At 42.1% G+C, this 17,047-nt stretch overlaps 1 protein-coding gene and 1 pseudogene across 6 annotated transcripts in view; one reads left to right on the top strand and one right to left on the bottom strand.

The window, feature by feature from the left end:
* The window catches only part of tjp2a (tight junction protein 2a (zona occludens 2)), a 127,342-nt gene that overhangs the window by 65,565 nt on the left and 44,730 nt on the right, over positions 1-17,047 (bottom strand). For 4 of the 5 annotated variants that reach the window (XM_079581231.1, XM_079581229.1, XM_079581227.1 and 1 more), the window contains one exon: positions 12,089-12,142. In XM_079581231.1, the coding sequence (XP_079437357.1) occupies positions 12,089-12,142 (54 nt within the window). Of the gene's footprint in view, positions 1-12,088; positions 12,143-12,798; positions 13,005-17,047 lie in introns of those variants that run through there. The other variant, XM_079581228.1, reaches the window with a different exon arrangement.
* On the top strand, positions 4,678-5,081 carry LOC306981464 (large ribosomal subunit protein eL32-like; annotated as a pseudogene). The gene has a single exon. The product of its transcript is annotated as a large ribosomal subunit protein eL32-like (transcript).

The raw sequence follows: 17,047 nt of genomic DNA, 5'->3' as shown, positions 1-17,047 counted from the left end.
TTCTCCAAAAAGTGTTTGAAATGTTCACACAGGCCTCACATCTCCAATTCAGATGAGTTCAAATGCAGGAAAATATAAAGAAGCATCTAAAATATACCTCTAAAAAATAAATACAACTCATAAATAAATTATGCATAAATGTGATTAATTGCAATTAATTAATTACAAAAAAATTTGAATCCTTTTATCATCATTTTATTTTTTAGTGGTAGGGGAAACTGTAAAAAATGAGCATCTATATACTGTAGTTTGTTTGTTTTTATACATGAACTGTACAATGAAATTTGTCCTGGCATTTATGGTAAATGGTCTCAACATATAGCGCTTTTCCACCTACATTAGGCACTCAAAGCGCTTTACAGCAAGGATCCGCTCACCCATTCATACTCTCATTCATACACCAATGTACGCAGACACTGGGGGCAATGTGGGTGAAGTGTCTTGCCCAAGGACACGACGACAGTGTGCACTTTCAGGAGGTGGGATTTAACCCATCCCTCGACGCCACTGGACGACCTGTAGGGAGCAGTGGGCAGCGGCTGTGCCCTCTGACCCATCTCCATGATGTGAAGCCAGGCTGGTGGTCTGAAACACCTGGCTAGGGGATTGAAACTTACGCAGATACAGGGGGAACATGCACCCACCCAGGTAGGAATCGACCCCGGGACGTTTTAGCTGTGAAGCACAAGTGATAACAGCTGCGCTTCCGTGCCACCCTAGTTGTCCAATTGACCTTTCACACAATCCTCCAGATTGAGGCTAAATGAGTTGCAATTTGCAATATCTAAAATATGCAATTAATAGGAAACTTAAACTATTGCAGCTAAAGCGCCCGTGTGCTTCAGGAAATCGGAAAATATCCCTAAATGCAACGACACCATCGTAGGGACTACCGTAATTTCTGGACGATAAGCCACAACTTTTTCACACATTTTGAATCCTGCGGCTTATAACGATGCAGGTAATTTATACATTTTTACCCTCACACTGAATATTTTGTCATGTAATCAATAACAATGCACCTAGTCCAAAAACACACATATATATATATATATACACATATACACATACATATACACATATACATACATACACATATACACACGCACACATATACACGTACACACACATATATACATATACACACATATGTACATATACACATATATATACATATACACATATATATATATACATATAACACTACACCTACCTGGTGTAGTATTGCTCCACCAGGTAGGCCTGTGCAATTAATTAAAATTCAATTACGATTTTGATTATTACACTAAACGATCACAAAATAGCGTAATCGGAAACGGGTTTTTTTATTATTCAAAAAGACAAAGACAAACAAACAATTCGTAAGAATTTCAACAATTACAAGACATTTGCCAAACTAACACTAAGACAAGATTACAAAACAATTAGTGATGCACGATAATGCCAATTTGAACCGATAACCGATAATTCCGCATGTCCCGATACCGATAACCGATAATGACACCGATAATTATGTATATATATTTGTACTTTATTTTGTGACAAGAACTCAATGTAACAGTTCTGCCCAAAATGTAGTAACTCTACCAAGCAATATACAAGTGTATAAATATAAATCAAATAATGAGTTTTACTTTGGGTTTGGGTCTCCACCTTTTTCTAAAGCTCGGTTTTTTTACAGTTCCATCATCTGAGCAGGTCTGTCTCTGTTCATCTGTGTCACATCTTATTATAAAAAAAAAAAAGAAGAAATTACAACTACTACTTCCTTCCTAGTATTTTTCTTTTTGTTGACATCAATCTAATTAATTCTTATTTACAATTCTGGAATATAGACAGCAATATAGTTTTTCACTGAGTCTAGAGGCATCTCTGACATGAGAGAGAAGTGATGCCAAATCTGTGTCAGATTCAACTTTGACTAATATGATACTACAGCACAAAAACAAGACTCTCCCCTGCATAGGGCTAATTTAATCGCGGGGGTATCGTGTTTATTTTATCAGAAATACGAAGATAATACATGGGTTCAGGCCTCGCTCTGTTCCAGTAATGCTCACTCACGTGAGCGGGTCAGAGGTTCACATTTCCTCGTCTTTTTCTCATTTTGTTGCGGTGCTAATGTTGAAGTGACTTCGATGTTAAAAGTAAAAAAACTCTTCCTTCACGGAGAGCGCCTGCACAGCTGTTTCGCTGGAATACTCGTCGTATTTTTCAGCTAAAACCATGCAGAAGTCGGTATATATCTGCTTCTGTAAAAGTGCTGTCCTGAGTCTGCAGCAGCTCCGAGGGGCAGCGCCGCCGAGAGAAGGCAGCGAGCTGGAGCCGCAGATTTAATTGAGCTTAAAATTATCGTCCAAATTTTTTTTATCAGCTTTATCGGGGATGGCGCCAACATGCCGATAAATGCCGATAATTATCGGCGGCCGATATTATCGTGCATCCCTAAAAACAACACAAAACAACACAAAATTCAATAGACAACAATCTTGACTAAACAAACACAGCAGCACTTCAGCACAATGCATTCCAAAAAGAAAAAGAAAAAAATAGTAGTAGCTTTAGAAAATGTTTGGTTGATGATGAGGACGTTCATCCTTTTAACTTATTAAAGAAAAAAAATATTAAGGATGCCCTCCCGCTTGTCCATCCGTAGAGCGGAACGTCCCTACTGCGTGGTTCGTTTGTGTGAGCGCATCTGATCCACTGAGCTACCAGCGCTACATGAAGGAACTTCTGTATTTGTTGCAGTAAAAAAAAAAAGCAAATCATCTTTACAAATAGCTCTTGCGAGAATGCCACTGATAAGTGCTCACCTTTTGCTGAAAGGTGAAGAGCCCAACAAGAGCAACATAACTTTTGAAGCCTCTCATATCCTTTGCCCAGGCGCTGGCTGTGCAGAAGATCTCACGAACCAAAGCAAAGTTGCATTATTTCATGCCACTGGGATTATTTTCCCTTCACATTTCACGTGCCATGGCTCTTGATTTTGCCTGACATAAAAACAAACAGCGCTGTGTGATGATGTCATCAGGCACCTGCTCAGTTTACTTGCGCAGGTGCGAGGGCTGGCCAACAGGGGCAGGTATGAAACAGGTCTCTCCTCAATCAAGGCATACTTGAAATCATTTGTACCTTTATGACTGTTCAGAACACAGCGTGGTTCTGGCAAAGCGAGGTAACATAAAAGTAATCATTCTGCAGCATAGACATGAGATTTAAGCCACGATGACCCGTGTGCTATCAGTGCAGTGGCACTAGCAAATCCACTTGTGGCTGAAATCTTAAGGCTCTGCTCGGAGCAACTAAACACGTCCTGTAGCACTTAGCACGTAAATGTGACAAATTCCAACTGCAGCATTTCTGTGACAGTGTCCAGCAACACTGTCACACTATGTGCGCGTGTCCAGTTCCTCTGGCCGCTCCCCACGTGTTTCCGTTTTGCCCATCAGACGAGTCAACACAAATTTGTAACTGATTTTACACGTACAATCACCAGGTCCTCTCCTCATGCTGCCGCATGTACCATCTTGTGCTTCCTGTTTGTTTGGAAGGACTGGCCAAATCTCCTCGATTAAAACGCACCACACAATTATCGTGATAGACCTTTATTAAAATCACAATTAGATTAAAATTCTATTAATTGCCCAGCCCTATTCTTGCATAGGCAAGGCAAGTTTATTTGTAGAGCACAATTCATACACAAGGCAATTCAAAGTGCTTCACAGTTGAAAACAAATAGAATCAATAAAAACATCAACATAGAATTAATCAATTACAGTAAAAGGCGAGAGTGCAGATAAAATACTTTCAGTCATATGCATTGGTAAAAAGAACTGTTTTCAGCCTGGATTTGAACATTGTCAGAGTTGAGGCCTGTCTCACATCCTCGTGAAGACTGTTCCAGATTTTAGCTGCATGAATCCACTTCCGATAGAGCCTACCTCTACAGCAACTAGCAACACAACGACAACTAACAACATTATCCCAACACACACACATTTGACCAGAGGGAAAGAAGAACGCACACACAATCATTAGTGCCATGAACAATGACTACGTTATATTATCCGTAACCTGCACACACAGCGTACGACCAAAAACAAAACGCAAACAAATGCAATCAACTGAACACACTACGTTAGCTTACAGTAGCCAGGGCATCATCAGTCGCACTGAAAAAGATAGCCTGGACAGCCACACACGGGGAAGCGTTGCATAATAATGAAGCCCCCCCACACACACACACAATAACACGCTGTAGCAGATTCACGGCTGAAAATTTACAGCAGCAGATATACACTCTCCCCGGTCGACTTTGGCACTGACAACACATGTGCATGCTTTCTACAGACAGAACTACTCAGATGATGGAACCCTGAGCTTTTGGAAAGGTGGAGAGACCCAAAACCCAAAGTAAAACCTCATTATCTGATCTCATTATTTATTATTTGGTAAAGTTTATACATTTTGGGCAGAACTTTGAACTGTTACACATTGAATTCTTGTCACAAAATAAAGTGCAAATATACATAATTATCGGTGGCATTATCAGTTATCGGTTGTCTAGAAATTTTCGTGTTATCGATATCGGTTCGAATTTCCATTATCGTGCATCAGAATAAACACATTGCTCTGTTTGTAGCTAGGAGTTTTGGCCTTAGGATGCACTCATTTCGGATTCACATCGGCGGTCACCATGGCAGCCATCAGGCCCCTCACCAAGCCCAAGATAGTCAAAAAGAGGACAAAGAAGTTCCGTCATCAGTCTGACCAATATGTCAAGATTGCGAAAAACTGGCATAAGCCCAGAGGTATCGACAACAGGTGGTAGCAATAAGAAGACAAAGTACATGCTGCCAATTGGCTTTAAGAAGTTCTTGGTCCACAACATCAAAGAGCTCGAGGTCCTCATGATGAGCAACAAGACTCACTGCGCTATGATCGCCCACAACGTGTCCTTCAAAAACAGGAAGCTAATTGCTGAAAGAGCTGCTCAGCTGGCCATCAAGATCACCAACCCCAATGCCAGACTCAGAAGTGAGGAGAACGAACAAGCTGGTTATTTACAATAAATACTAGGGATGGCCGATATATCGGCGCCGCCGATATTATCGGCCGATATTTGTCCTTTTTTCACATATCGGTATCGGTCCGATATGGGAAAATATCGGCCGATATTTTTTTTTCCTTTTAATCATTTACTACACCGTAATGTCATAGCGCACCTGAATGCAGCAGCAGTGTAGACGGGGCAACAATTTATTCAAATTATCTCAAATAAACAGTGGCTCTTAAAAATAAAGAACCTCCAGCATAAATTCACACGTCTCCAAAAGAAAGTATGTTTTTACTAAGTTTAAACAAAGTGGAGCGGACACTTGGACACCACAGAGATACAGAGTCACAGGTTACTGCTGCAACAAAGTGGACTAAAACTGCCTCCATGGACATGATTCTGAGTCAGGATTAACAGGAATCATTTTCTGATGGATTATTTGTCGCTACATCTGAGGTGAGTGATGCGAAAGTTTCTCCGTCTTGACGCCAGATTTATAACTTTGTTTGTTAGCGCTAGCATAGCTTCTAACAGGCTAAAGGCTACGACACGTAAACATGACCTTTCTGTCATCATATAGGTCTAACTACAGTGATGATCATGTCTGTATTGACGTTTACTCTGCCCACCTTTGTCATGTTAATGTCCTGTGAAAACGAGGCGTTATGTCATATCGCATTTTCGCGCATATTTAATTAGACGCTTTTGCGATCGTTAGCGCATTTATCATTGAAAACGGTGCAGTTCAAAGCTCATGCTAATCTTGTAAATCTACTGTTTGCTTTTTGCCAGCTCTAAACCAACTCTAAATCTTCAGTCTGGCCTCATAAGTTCATATAAGGTGCTGTTAAAGTGACATTATGATATTTCCAATTCCAAAGCTTCATACAGAGCTGTGTGTCCTTTATCAGATTTGTTTAAAGTTAAAACATGTAGCTTAAACAACATTTTAGGCTACATATTTTAATAAAAAATACAATAAATAGTAGCCTAGCATATTCCCAGTGTCAGTGTTTACCATTAATAGAGGACATGGGTGAAAGTATAATAATAAGTAGGTCTGAGTAAATATTTAGCCAAAAACAAAATTACATTTCACTCCAACATTGCATTTGGTCTTTTTAATATTTTTCTAATAAAAAGGATTGTTTCATCCTGGTGTGAGATGTGTCCCAGGCATAAGACATTCCAATAATGGAACAATTTACAAACTTTACCACATTTGAGTAAGCCTTTCTATTGATTTTTAACGTTGAAATAAATATCGGCAAATATCGGATATCGGCCACACCAGTGAGGCAAATATCGGATATCGGTATCGGCAGAAAATTTTCATATCGGACCATCCCTAATAAATACTAAAAAGAAAAAAAAAAGGAAAAAAAAGGATGCACTCATTTTTGCCTCATTGTGTTTACTGGGATTCTGTGTTGTCTAAAGATTCTCTGTAGTTTCTCAGGGACACCAGTTGCATAGGGCAAAGACAAAGTTATATTTGCACCTGTATCCACTTCACTTAAGTTAAAGAGGGGGTATTATGCTTTTTTCAGCCACATAGCACCAGTCTATGGCACACTACAATGATGACGAAACCTTCTGTTGGTCTGTAAATGCAGTAAATTAGAATAACTGCCTTGTATAAAATTGCTCTTTCAAAATGGCGGTAGCGAAAGACTTGAAATAGGCCTCTGTCTCTTTAAGAACCTCTGACCCTTTCCGACACGCCCCCTCCACACGCTGTCTGTGGCATCGCAACAACACTGCGCTCGTTGTCTCAACTGTATTGAAACTACGATCGGTGCATTTTAATTTTTATTGTTGGAAAGGAGCTACTGTTTGTCACTTTGTGAACAATGGCCACACAGGATATTATTTGGAGACGAACCTTCCACACCGGACGCTTGGAAGGGGCTCTTGCCTGAAAAATAACTGCTGTTTGGAGGCTCTCTCTTTGCATCTGCCATGCCCTATGGATCTCTAACTATACCCCCATGGACGACACCAGGATCTGCAGGAGCCCATACCATTCAAAGACGGACATTATCTGTGCAGGTGGACAGTGGTTTTTCGAGGTTACCCGTTAGCTTGTTATAATCGACTACAGCTCATTTTTGATGAAAAGTCTGCAATAAACCACAAATGTGTAAAGCCAGGCTCATTGTGTGATCACCGTAAAGGCTGCTTCGAGTAGTTGCTGCTTTATTGACGTTATTTGTGCATAATATGCTGCCTGTTTTCAATGAATGTTGTGAAGGTGAAGGTTGTTAGCTTGTCGTGGCTAATAGTGCCTTAGCTCCGGGAGAAAACACTCGGCTATGACTCACTGTAGATGAAATGTGAGCAATAAACTACAAAATCAACAAGCCAGGCTCCGTGTGTGATCATCATAAAGGCTGCTTCAAGCAGTTGCCTGTTTTAGTGACGTTTTTAATGCATAATATGCTGCTTGTATTCAGTGAATTTTCCCGTTAGCTTGTCAGCTCCGGGAGAAAGCCACTCGGCTATGACCCATTGTAGATGAAATGTGAGCAATAAACTTCCAAATCAACAAGCCTGGCTCCGTGTGTGATCATTGTTAAACGGTTCTGTATGTGTGTGGTGGTTTTATTGACTTTATGTGTGCATATTTCTCGTTTTCACGCGATGACTCGAGGTTTAGCTTAGCATTAGCTTTTTCCGGAGGCTCTGTGCATCATCAAGGCCCAGCGCAGAACCAGACACTGAAATAAGCGTTCTTGTCACCGGTTTGAATCCTGGGTGTTTCGGTAACAGAAACACTGATGTGTCTTTGTAAAAGTCTGCTGTGGCTCCGGTTCACAACACATGAAGCTAATCCTCCATGATGACTCTGTTTACATCTTAGGGCTACACAGTGCGGGGAGGGGGTTCTGCTGAGGAGCAGTGGTTGGTTACTCGGCTGGTGACGAAAGGTTGGAGGCGTATCCTGGAGGTCGGAGGCGTTTCCTGAAGGAATCAGGCGTTTTATCCCTAAAATGGCTGCCATCGGAGTTTTTACAGATTACTCGAAAATACGTGAATGTGCAAAGGCAACACTTCAGGCATGTTTTTAATGAGGGAATGACTTAATAACATGATGTAAAGCTTGAAAAAGTCGATATTGCATAATACCCCCCCTTTAAGGAAATGTTGGGAACATCATCAGTGAATCCAGGCAGCGCGCAGTTTACCGATGTGAAATGCCCCGTGCTGCACCTGCTCTGCCGGTCCTGATGAGATTAGAGCTGCTCCTATCCCCTCCACTCCATCTGTACAGCCCGCAGCCACGGCCACGCCAGATGTCACAGCGCTGCTTTAAATACTCAGCACAAGATGCTAAACACAATAAGCCGGAACCAGGATAGAAAAATATCGCAGACTATTCCTGCTGCACTATGACAACAACTGCATGTATTTAAGGACATCTTTATAGAAGCTCATTCATACACCAGTGTCTGCGTACACTGGTGTATGAATGAGAGTATGAATGGGTGAGTGGATCCTTGCTGTAAAGCGCATTGAGTGCCTAATGTAGGTGGAAAAGCGCTGTATGAGTTGAGACCATTTACCATTTACCAAGCTGTAAAGGACCAGGATAGAGCTTTTATATGGACAGGGCGACATCATTACCAAATAACTGCAGCCTCTCAGTGATAGAATTGTGTGGCGGTGTTTCCTTTTGCAGACTCACACGGAGACAGCATAAAAGAAAAGAAAAATTGCAATATTTCACATTATTTCAGCACAAAACTAACCCTAACCCAGAACCAAAAGAAACTTATTTGGCATTTTTTAATCAGAACCAATGGCACAGACTGGTTGCCTCGGGTCCATCAGTCTACCCTTGGGCAGCTGTGGCTACAGTAGCTTGGAAACAACAGAGTATGGCATGAAGGAATAATGACTACAGTGTAGCCCTTAAGAAACGCGCAAACCCAGTGTAAACCATCATTATTACACCCGCTCGTCCGTGTCACTCCTTTATCAGTCCTTTGCGGATTTCCATGCTCTCAGCTCCGATGTGAGTGAGCATTATGTGGCGTTCCACAATGATGTAGCTGTGCTTTAGGGAGAGGCCAGAGGCGCTCAGAGATAGAGTAGTGCTGAGTTTGGACTTTTAGTATGGCACCATTTTAAAATTACGGACGGCCTTCAAAATTTTCAGTAAATGATAGAAGTGTAACGGTTCAGCTATCTCACGGTTGGGTGGATCGTGCATCATGTAAGTACAATATAAAAAAAGGTTGGTTTTGAAAGCTGCTTTATAATAAAAGCTCACAATACAAAACAAAATAGAAAACAAAACTGTAGTGTGCTAAAGTAAAAAAAGTGATCAGTAGTGTCGGAACTTATCTTTAACCCGTCTTTCTCCTCTCTCTCTCTCCCTCAGCGCCCTTCCTCTTCCTCTCTCCGCCCTTCGGTCCAGAGACACTGCAGGCCACTAACCTTCTGTTAGGGCATGTAAACTTATATTTGCTGATGATGTTTTCCATATTGCCTGATGAATGAATGGAGAGACTTCAGGCCTGTGCGTAGAGTCTGCCCTGATGCTGCGTTGGCACATGTTTCTTTTACTCCTGCTCCTCCACATTCTCTTTGAATAAGGCCGTATTGCTACATTAATAAAACAGCGGCGCAAATACTGGTCAATACCGTTCAGTCACAGGGGCCTCCCCCACTCTACCCCCCATTCAGTTCATTCAGTTACTATGAACATCTTTTAACACCTGTCTGTTCTACTCATTTCAAGTGACTTGTGAAAACCACAACAACAACATAAATCCAAATTCTTTGACATAATGCTACTTTTTTTTTGACAGTAATGCAATTAGTTACTTTACCTAATTCAGTTACTACCTCTACTAACAAGTAGTGAGTAGCTATAACTAATTACTTTTTTTAAAGTAACACTCCCAACACTGATGATGACACACATGCACTCTGTGTTTAGCAGCTCGGGGGGTTCTGAGTAGAATAAGCTAGTTTTGTATGCTTAACACCACGCGTCTTTCACATGCGCTTACATAAGGCATGTTTTAGCGCATGGGAAGCAGTGGCACAGTGCGAGGGATGAGCCGACACTGTGCACTGCCGGGCAGTGTAGCGGGAATGAACAGGTATGATGCAGGGAATGCATTCATGAGAGCTGAGTGCCTTTCTAGTGTGATTGTTTGAGATCATTTTTTTGTGATTAGTGCAATAGTGGAGCAGTCAATTAAGGAGACCGTTAAGGCCGGAGCTGATCAGTCCAGGTGGACCTACAAAACGTGGCCCCATGGCCGTTACGATATCGTGTTTCGATACCAATCCCTTTTTATAACTGAAAATAATAAAGGGAAAACAGGTTGCTGCATGAGTTACGTCATGAATACTGTAAAAACAATATTACAATATTTGACTATGCCATTTTAACACAGTACATTATATAAAATCTAATAGTGTCACAATCAAAATACAGGACTAACAGCACACCAATCTATTATAGAAAACGCTATCTCAATGGCCGCCGCCTGGGCGCCGCCATGTTTATTTCCCATACCGACTTTGAAGCTAAGCAGGGAAGTGCCTGGTTAGAACTGGGATGGGAGACCGTTCCTCGGATGCTAAGCAGGGAAGTGCCTGGTTAGGACTGGGATGGGAGACCGTTCCTCGGATGCTAAGCAGGGAAGTGCCTGGTTAGGACTGGGATGGGAGACCGTTTGGGAACACCAGGAAGCCTGGCGAGTACTGAGTGTGTGCGTGGTTGGTGGTGCTGCTGTCCGAGGACAACCCGCTGTCACAACAACGCGAGTGCACGAGATCTGACTGCCGTGCGTGTGCACGCATCCAAACAGGGCGATGTATGTGTGCGCGCGTGTGTGTGTGTTCGTGCGTGTGTGTATGTATGTGTGCGCGCGCATCCAAACAGGGCGATGTGTGCGTGTGTGTGCGTGTGTGTGCGTGTGTGTATGTGTGTGCGTGTGCGTGCGTGCCCAAAACCTGCTCAAACACGAGCCTCTAATCAAACGCGCTGCTCCGACTGATTTATCCTCCGTGTGAGTAAAAGCAAAATGAAACTACCACTTAACGAGCGCATGGCCTGCACTGCGTAGTTTTTTTTCTTTCTTTTTTTTTCTTTGCTGCTGTACCATTTGTTTTCTATTTTGCTTTCACGTATTGTGAGCCCAGAGGTACATTTTATTCTAAAGCAGCTTTGAACGCATTGCCAATTTTATTGTAAGGTTATAAATACTGTCTAATAACGATCATTAGGCTATTTCAGTTCAAAACCTACTCATTATTTGTTTGATTGTACACTGCCGTGATGGACCAAACCACGGGTCCTTCACCGTCAACCAAACCGTTACAGCTGAACCCCTAATATTTCTCCATAATTATTCCACTGTCTCTTGAATCCTGTTCCCTGAGTTTAGCGAAAATATTGTCGTAGTTTATAAGAAAGGAGTACGGGTGCATCAAACACTCCAATTGCAGTTTGTTTGAAATTGTTTTTGCCTTCATTCTTTTACTCATTTGTAGTGGCCATAGTTTTTGGAATGGGTTGGGAACCACTGGTCTACAGCTGAACTGTGTGACGGGTTGGACATTTCTTTGTAATCACTCATAATCTCAGAATATCACATGTGGAGACTAGCGAGGCCCGGCCGAAGGCCGGGTCTCAGCTAGTTAAAGAAATACAAAAAAATGTGTAAAACTGGACATTTTCAATCACTTAAATGAATAACAAGCATTTTGTTTTAGACTGTGTAAGGAAAGTAGAGTGTAAATCTCAAAACATCTAGTGCATCTAGTAATGTGGATTTATTAGCATTCCAGTTCCTGGGCTAGCTCTTTACTGGGACACCTACAGTACAAAGACAAACTATAGTACAAGCAAAAACAGATTTTTTTTTCCAGAAGGGGTCATTTGACTGCGGAAATGAACAGAACAAGCCTGGTGAGCTTTTTCAGGTGGCGAGGTGTTATATGCCTGTTAGCGCTAGTGTCTGTGGTGTGGGGTTACTGTGTGAGGGAAGAGGCGGTCGGACTCACCCTCTGCAGAGTCACTGTGTACTGCTCCCACACCGTCTCCTCCATCACTGGGTTCTGTGGACACAACACACTGCATTGTAACAACAGAAGTCCCAAAAATGCTAGGACGGCATGCCTGTGCAGAGTGAGGAGTCATGACTGAGCGATGATGATGGACAATCTTTAATTACTATTTAAATGCATTATAGTTCTGGGCACCTTTCAAAATTCTCAAGGTCACCTTACTGTGGAAGGCCATGTATTAACAATTTTAAAAACACACTAAAAATACAAGACATTAACAGAAAAATAACAGATAACCAGAGTAACAGTGGAAAAGGTCGGCAAAATATACAGGGAAAATAAAAAGTAAAAAAAGTAATAATAAAATACAAGGGACTGTGTGGGCTTTACAAGGCTTTTGTCCATAAAATGAGATAACATAATATTTCACAAAATCTTTCAAATCCACTTTTGTCATTTTTAACCAGATAGGCTCAAAAGCCAAACTACATTTCCACCTTAAATTACCAAGTCCTGCAAGCATTAGAGCATCTGGCCCAACTGGTTTGTTGTGGCGACCGGAACTGACAATAGGAAAATAGAAAAGTAATACAATGAAAAAAAAAAAGGGCAAATTCAGAACAACAAAAAGCGACCCCACAGAGAGTAAACATGATCCTCGGCTGGAAGCATGTATCAGAAATCTCTGCGGACAGTGGGACACTCACGAGCCCTTGCAGGATGCGGATGGTCTTGACGGCATGGGCCCATTTCCGGTGCAGGCTGAGGACCGTCTTCATGTCTCCTCTGCAGCTCCTCTCTCCAGCCTCTGTGGGAAATCCGGGGGGCGCGCGGCTTTGGCCCATGGTGCACAGCTGGACCACACCAGCCTCGATGACGCAAGCGCGCTGGCCTACATTCACAAATCCCACCGGCCAGCCACGCTGTCAACATTCTGCCTTTAACGCCAGCATGTCCACAGCGGCAACGGACGTGGAGCACGGGCTGGTCGCTCGGGCTCAGTTATCGGGCTCAGCGCTCGGCAGGTGGACGACACGTTCTCACTGTGACAGTGGAGTCTCAGTGCAGGGTTGAAAGTTGCATGCTCACTATTTTGAAATGGTGCCAGGTTTGTCTTTGTTTGTCCTTAACTCTGGCAAAGGGTCATGTTTCTGAAGCATGGAGAGCGGTACTCCGATACCAGCGCTCTACAGTGGAAAGATCCATACATCTCCTTAAGACTGTTTAATTCAAAGTGGTGTCCTGTGAGAGCGTAATAGGCTGTAAGAAGGTTCCAGGTTCGATCCCCGGCCTGTGTGGAGTTTGGGTACTCTGGTCTCCCCCATCACTTAAACATGGAATAAGTTCACAAGCAAGTATGGTCAAATAAAAGGCTGTAGAGTGATGAGCGCGAGCAGGGCGAGAATGCGGATTTGAGGGCTCATGGCGGTGCTGGTCCAGTGAAAGCCAGAGTTAGGGATGACAAATAATGACGTCGGACAAAACTCAGCGCCTCAGACGCGAAAACCACGACAAGCAAACCACGGTCTGTGTTCCAGCACAGACAGCAAGTTTTTAATGCAGAGCTAAATTGTTGAGCTATGAAATTCACATTTCACATGGTGACAAGATGAATTAAACGATGATGTCACTGACAGCCAACCTCACACACTGTCCACTACTGTGCTTTTTAACCGGTTTTATTCAGCGGAAGAGCGAGAAACGTCATCATACCCCAGAGGTGGCTGCTGGCTTTATTTATATTTTAGAGAAATGTCCTCCCCTTACCTGCTCTCTTTAACAGCAAGTTACAGTCAGCTGTTGTGTCACTCCTCTAAAATCCAGTCCTCACAAATCATATTACCCTGAGGACAAATGAGGAGTTGAAACAACTTAAGAGACAGTTCCCTACTGTTTTACCGTCACAAGTACTTGATAATGCTGAATGCTTAGGGCCAGGAGTTGGGAATGGCTTTTAATTCATTGTACATGAATTGAAACATGTATTTAATACTAGCTATTTGCACATTGACCTAATTCTTCTTTGTTGACACATTATATATACATATATACAGTATATAACTATTTGCCCCTCTGCATGTACTTAAGAGCAGCATTAACAAGTCAATTTCCATTGTGAGACCAATTAAGTCTTCTCCTAAATGGACCAATGCAAAAAACATGTTCCTACCAAAGAACCCTTGGTTACTGGACGTCTTTATATGCACTATCATACACTACAGACACAGGCACTGCCTTTAGGGATGGGCAAAAAAAAAGTCCACAGTGATTGCCATTTAAAATTATATTTACAGTCAGCAGTTATTTCAGTTTCATCTTCAATCATTTTTTTATTATTATTATTATTATTAAAATCCCAGTTATAGCATAAGCTAAATAAGGCATAGGCATAAATGTAGTATCACTGTGCACTCTACTGGACATAAGCAGAAGCACAAGCTGTGCCTATACCAAAACAGTACTAAGGCATTAGTTAGCCCTAGTCTGGTTTGTTTGGCCATGTTATTCATATGGTTGTACTGTTGAGACTCCACAATAGTCACTGAGGCAAATCTCTAAGACGGAGATTTACAACTTTTAACTCTAGCACAAAAACACATGGGAACTTCAAGAGGTTGGAGATGGGGGTCTGCTTTCGTTATAATTTTCTCACTTCTTACTTCCTTTCATTTACTTAACTCACTTCCATGTTAGTCCTCATTTATAGTTTATATTTTTTTACATTTTGTTTGGTTAGTGCAGGGGTCCTCAAACTATGGCCGGTGGGCCGGATTTGGCCCGGGAGATGATTTAACCCTTGTAGAGCACAAATCCCTGAGTATGTAAAAAGTATGTCTCTAGCCCATTCCTGTGAGGAGTTAGGATTTTCTTTAACTAAATGACCAGTACACTCATTCCAGCCACTAGGAGGCTACAATGTTACTTTGAGAATCTTGAGACACAGGCTTGTAAAGCACAATACAAGTGTAAGCAGTTATTACTTTGGACACATTATGCAATGATGTTTCATTTTGAAATAAAAATAAATGGAATACCTGTGGTATTTCAAATTAAAACAAAGTGTGAAGACTTGATTACTATTTTTGCAAACCACTACAGCTAAACAAATATGTGCCTGGAATCAAGTGTTGATCTTGTGGATATAGTTGTGGGGACGACTGTGCCAGGCTAGTAAAGTGTACTTCACAATGAGGATGATGAATGCATTTTGGTCTGGGTCATACAATTCTATGTTGTAGCCAACCTGCCCGGAGAAAAAAGGTTTAAGGACCCCTGGGTTAGTGGGACTGCACAACAACAACAACAACTGTGTGTTGTAAAATTGTACTTTTCAACATTTCAACACAGGACGCTGAAATGTAAATAATTGCAAGTAGTTTGGGTTCTAAAAATAGAATCACTTGCATGTTTGCGACCAGCGTAAATGCTCCGGTGCACCCGGTGCTCCTAAATTTTTCTTGGAAGTAAATTTCGAGCCCTGCCCCTCCCGCCCGCATCTGCGATGTTTTGTCCCGCTCCCGCCTGCAAAAATCCCTCAATATGGGGCTGTTTGCACTGCAGGAGTCATGACCAGTGCAGGAAGACGTGTGGACAAGACCGCCTGCCGCATACACTGGGTTGGAGGCAGAGACGTCCAGCTCCGCCGTGCTCTCCCCTGACTCATTGGGCTCTTGCCAAATCGGGATACACAAAAAGCAAGTAGACCACCTCAGCGTCAGGCCTGTCCATATAGCCTACTGTAGAGTAAAATAGGGTTTTCACGGTCTATGGGACAGTCACACCAGTTCAACCCCAAACTAAGTTATGCTCCTGTCACTGTGTAAAACCAAACGCAGACTGACTCTATCAAGACAAACACAATAGCAACAAATGCACGCGCTTCATGTCAAATAAGTCAGTGCAATATAGCTGCACATTAAGGGAAAAAAGACTTGACTCAACTTGGGACTTGCTGTTTGTGACTTGAGACTTAACTTGGCCAATGACTCTCAATGACTTGCTGTGACTTTATAGTTATTATTTATTTGAGTGAAGCTGTTGAAAGATCAGGATTCATTGTGTAAAATCAGCGCATCTATGTTTACATATGGTAATTAGCCACATGCTTTTTCAGCTTCCCGACGGAGTGTCTAATCAATACAGTGCAAAAAGGCAGGAAGAAATACGATGTGTTTCTTTGGATGCATTAAAAGTTTTCTACAGTGAGTGAGGAGGTGAAGAGTCATGGACATTTATTAAGGACAGGAAAACGTTCGAAACAATGGACTACCTACAGCGCAGACAGAAGCCTCCAGAACGTATGCGTAATGCGTAAAAGCTGGATTAATGACAGAAATCTTGGGGGCTTTTCGGTGTTTTGAGGCGGTCTCTCGAAAGTTACAGCATTTAGACGTTATTTTTCGCTAGGGATGGCCAATATATCTGCGCCACTGATATTATCGGCCGATATTTGTCATTTTTTCAAATATCAGCATATGGGAAAATATTGGCCGATATTTGTTTTTTTACTTTGAATTATTTACTATGCTGGCTGCACTGATCTGACTGGGGCAACAGTTTATTCAGATCATCTGAAATAAACAATGGCTCCTAAAACTGAAGAAACTCCAGCATTAATTCACACGTCTCCAAAAGAAAGTAGGTTGTTGCTAAGTTGAAACAAACTGGAGCTGACAGCATGGACACCACAGAGATACAGAGACACAAGTTGCTGCTGTAACAAACTGGACTAAAACTGCCTTGCTACATCTGAGGTGACTGTTGCAAAAGTTTCTCCGACCTGACGCCAGATTTATAACTTTGTTTGTTAGCGCTAGCATTGCTTCTCGCAGGCTAAAGGCACGTAAACATTCCCTTTCTGTCATCATGTAGGTCTAACTACAGTGATGATAATGGTTGTATTCACGTTTACACTGCCCACTTTGTCATGTTAATGACCCGTGAAAACGAGGTGTT

Source organism: Gobius niger, assembly GCF_951799975.1.
Source record: "Gobius niger genome assembly, chromosome: 22".
Lineage (NCBI taxonomy): Eukaryota > Metazoa > Chordata > Actinopteri > Gobiiformes > Gobiidae > Gobius > Gobius niger.
The sequence above is the reverse complement of the archived record's forward strand: the minus strand, read 5'-3'. Positions and strand labels throughout refer to the sequence as shown.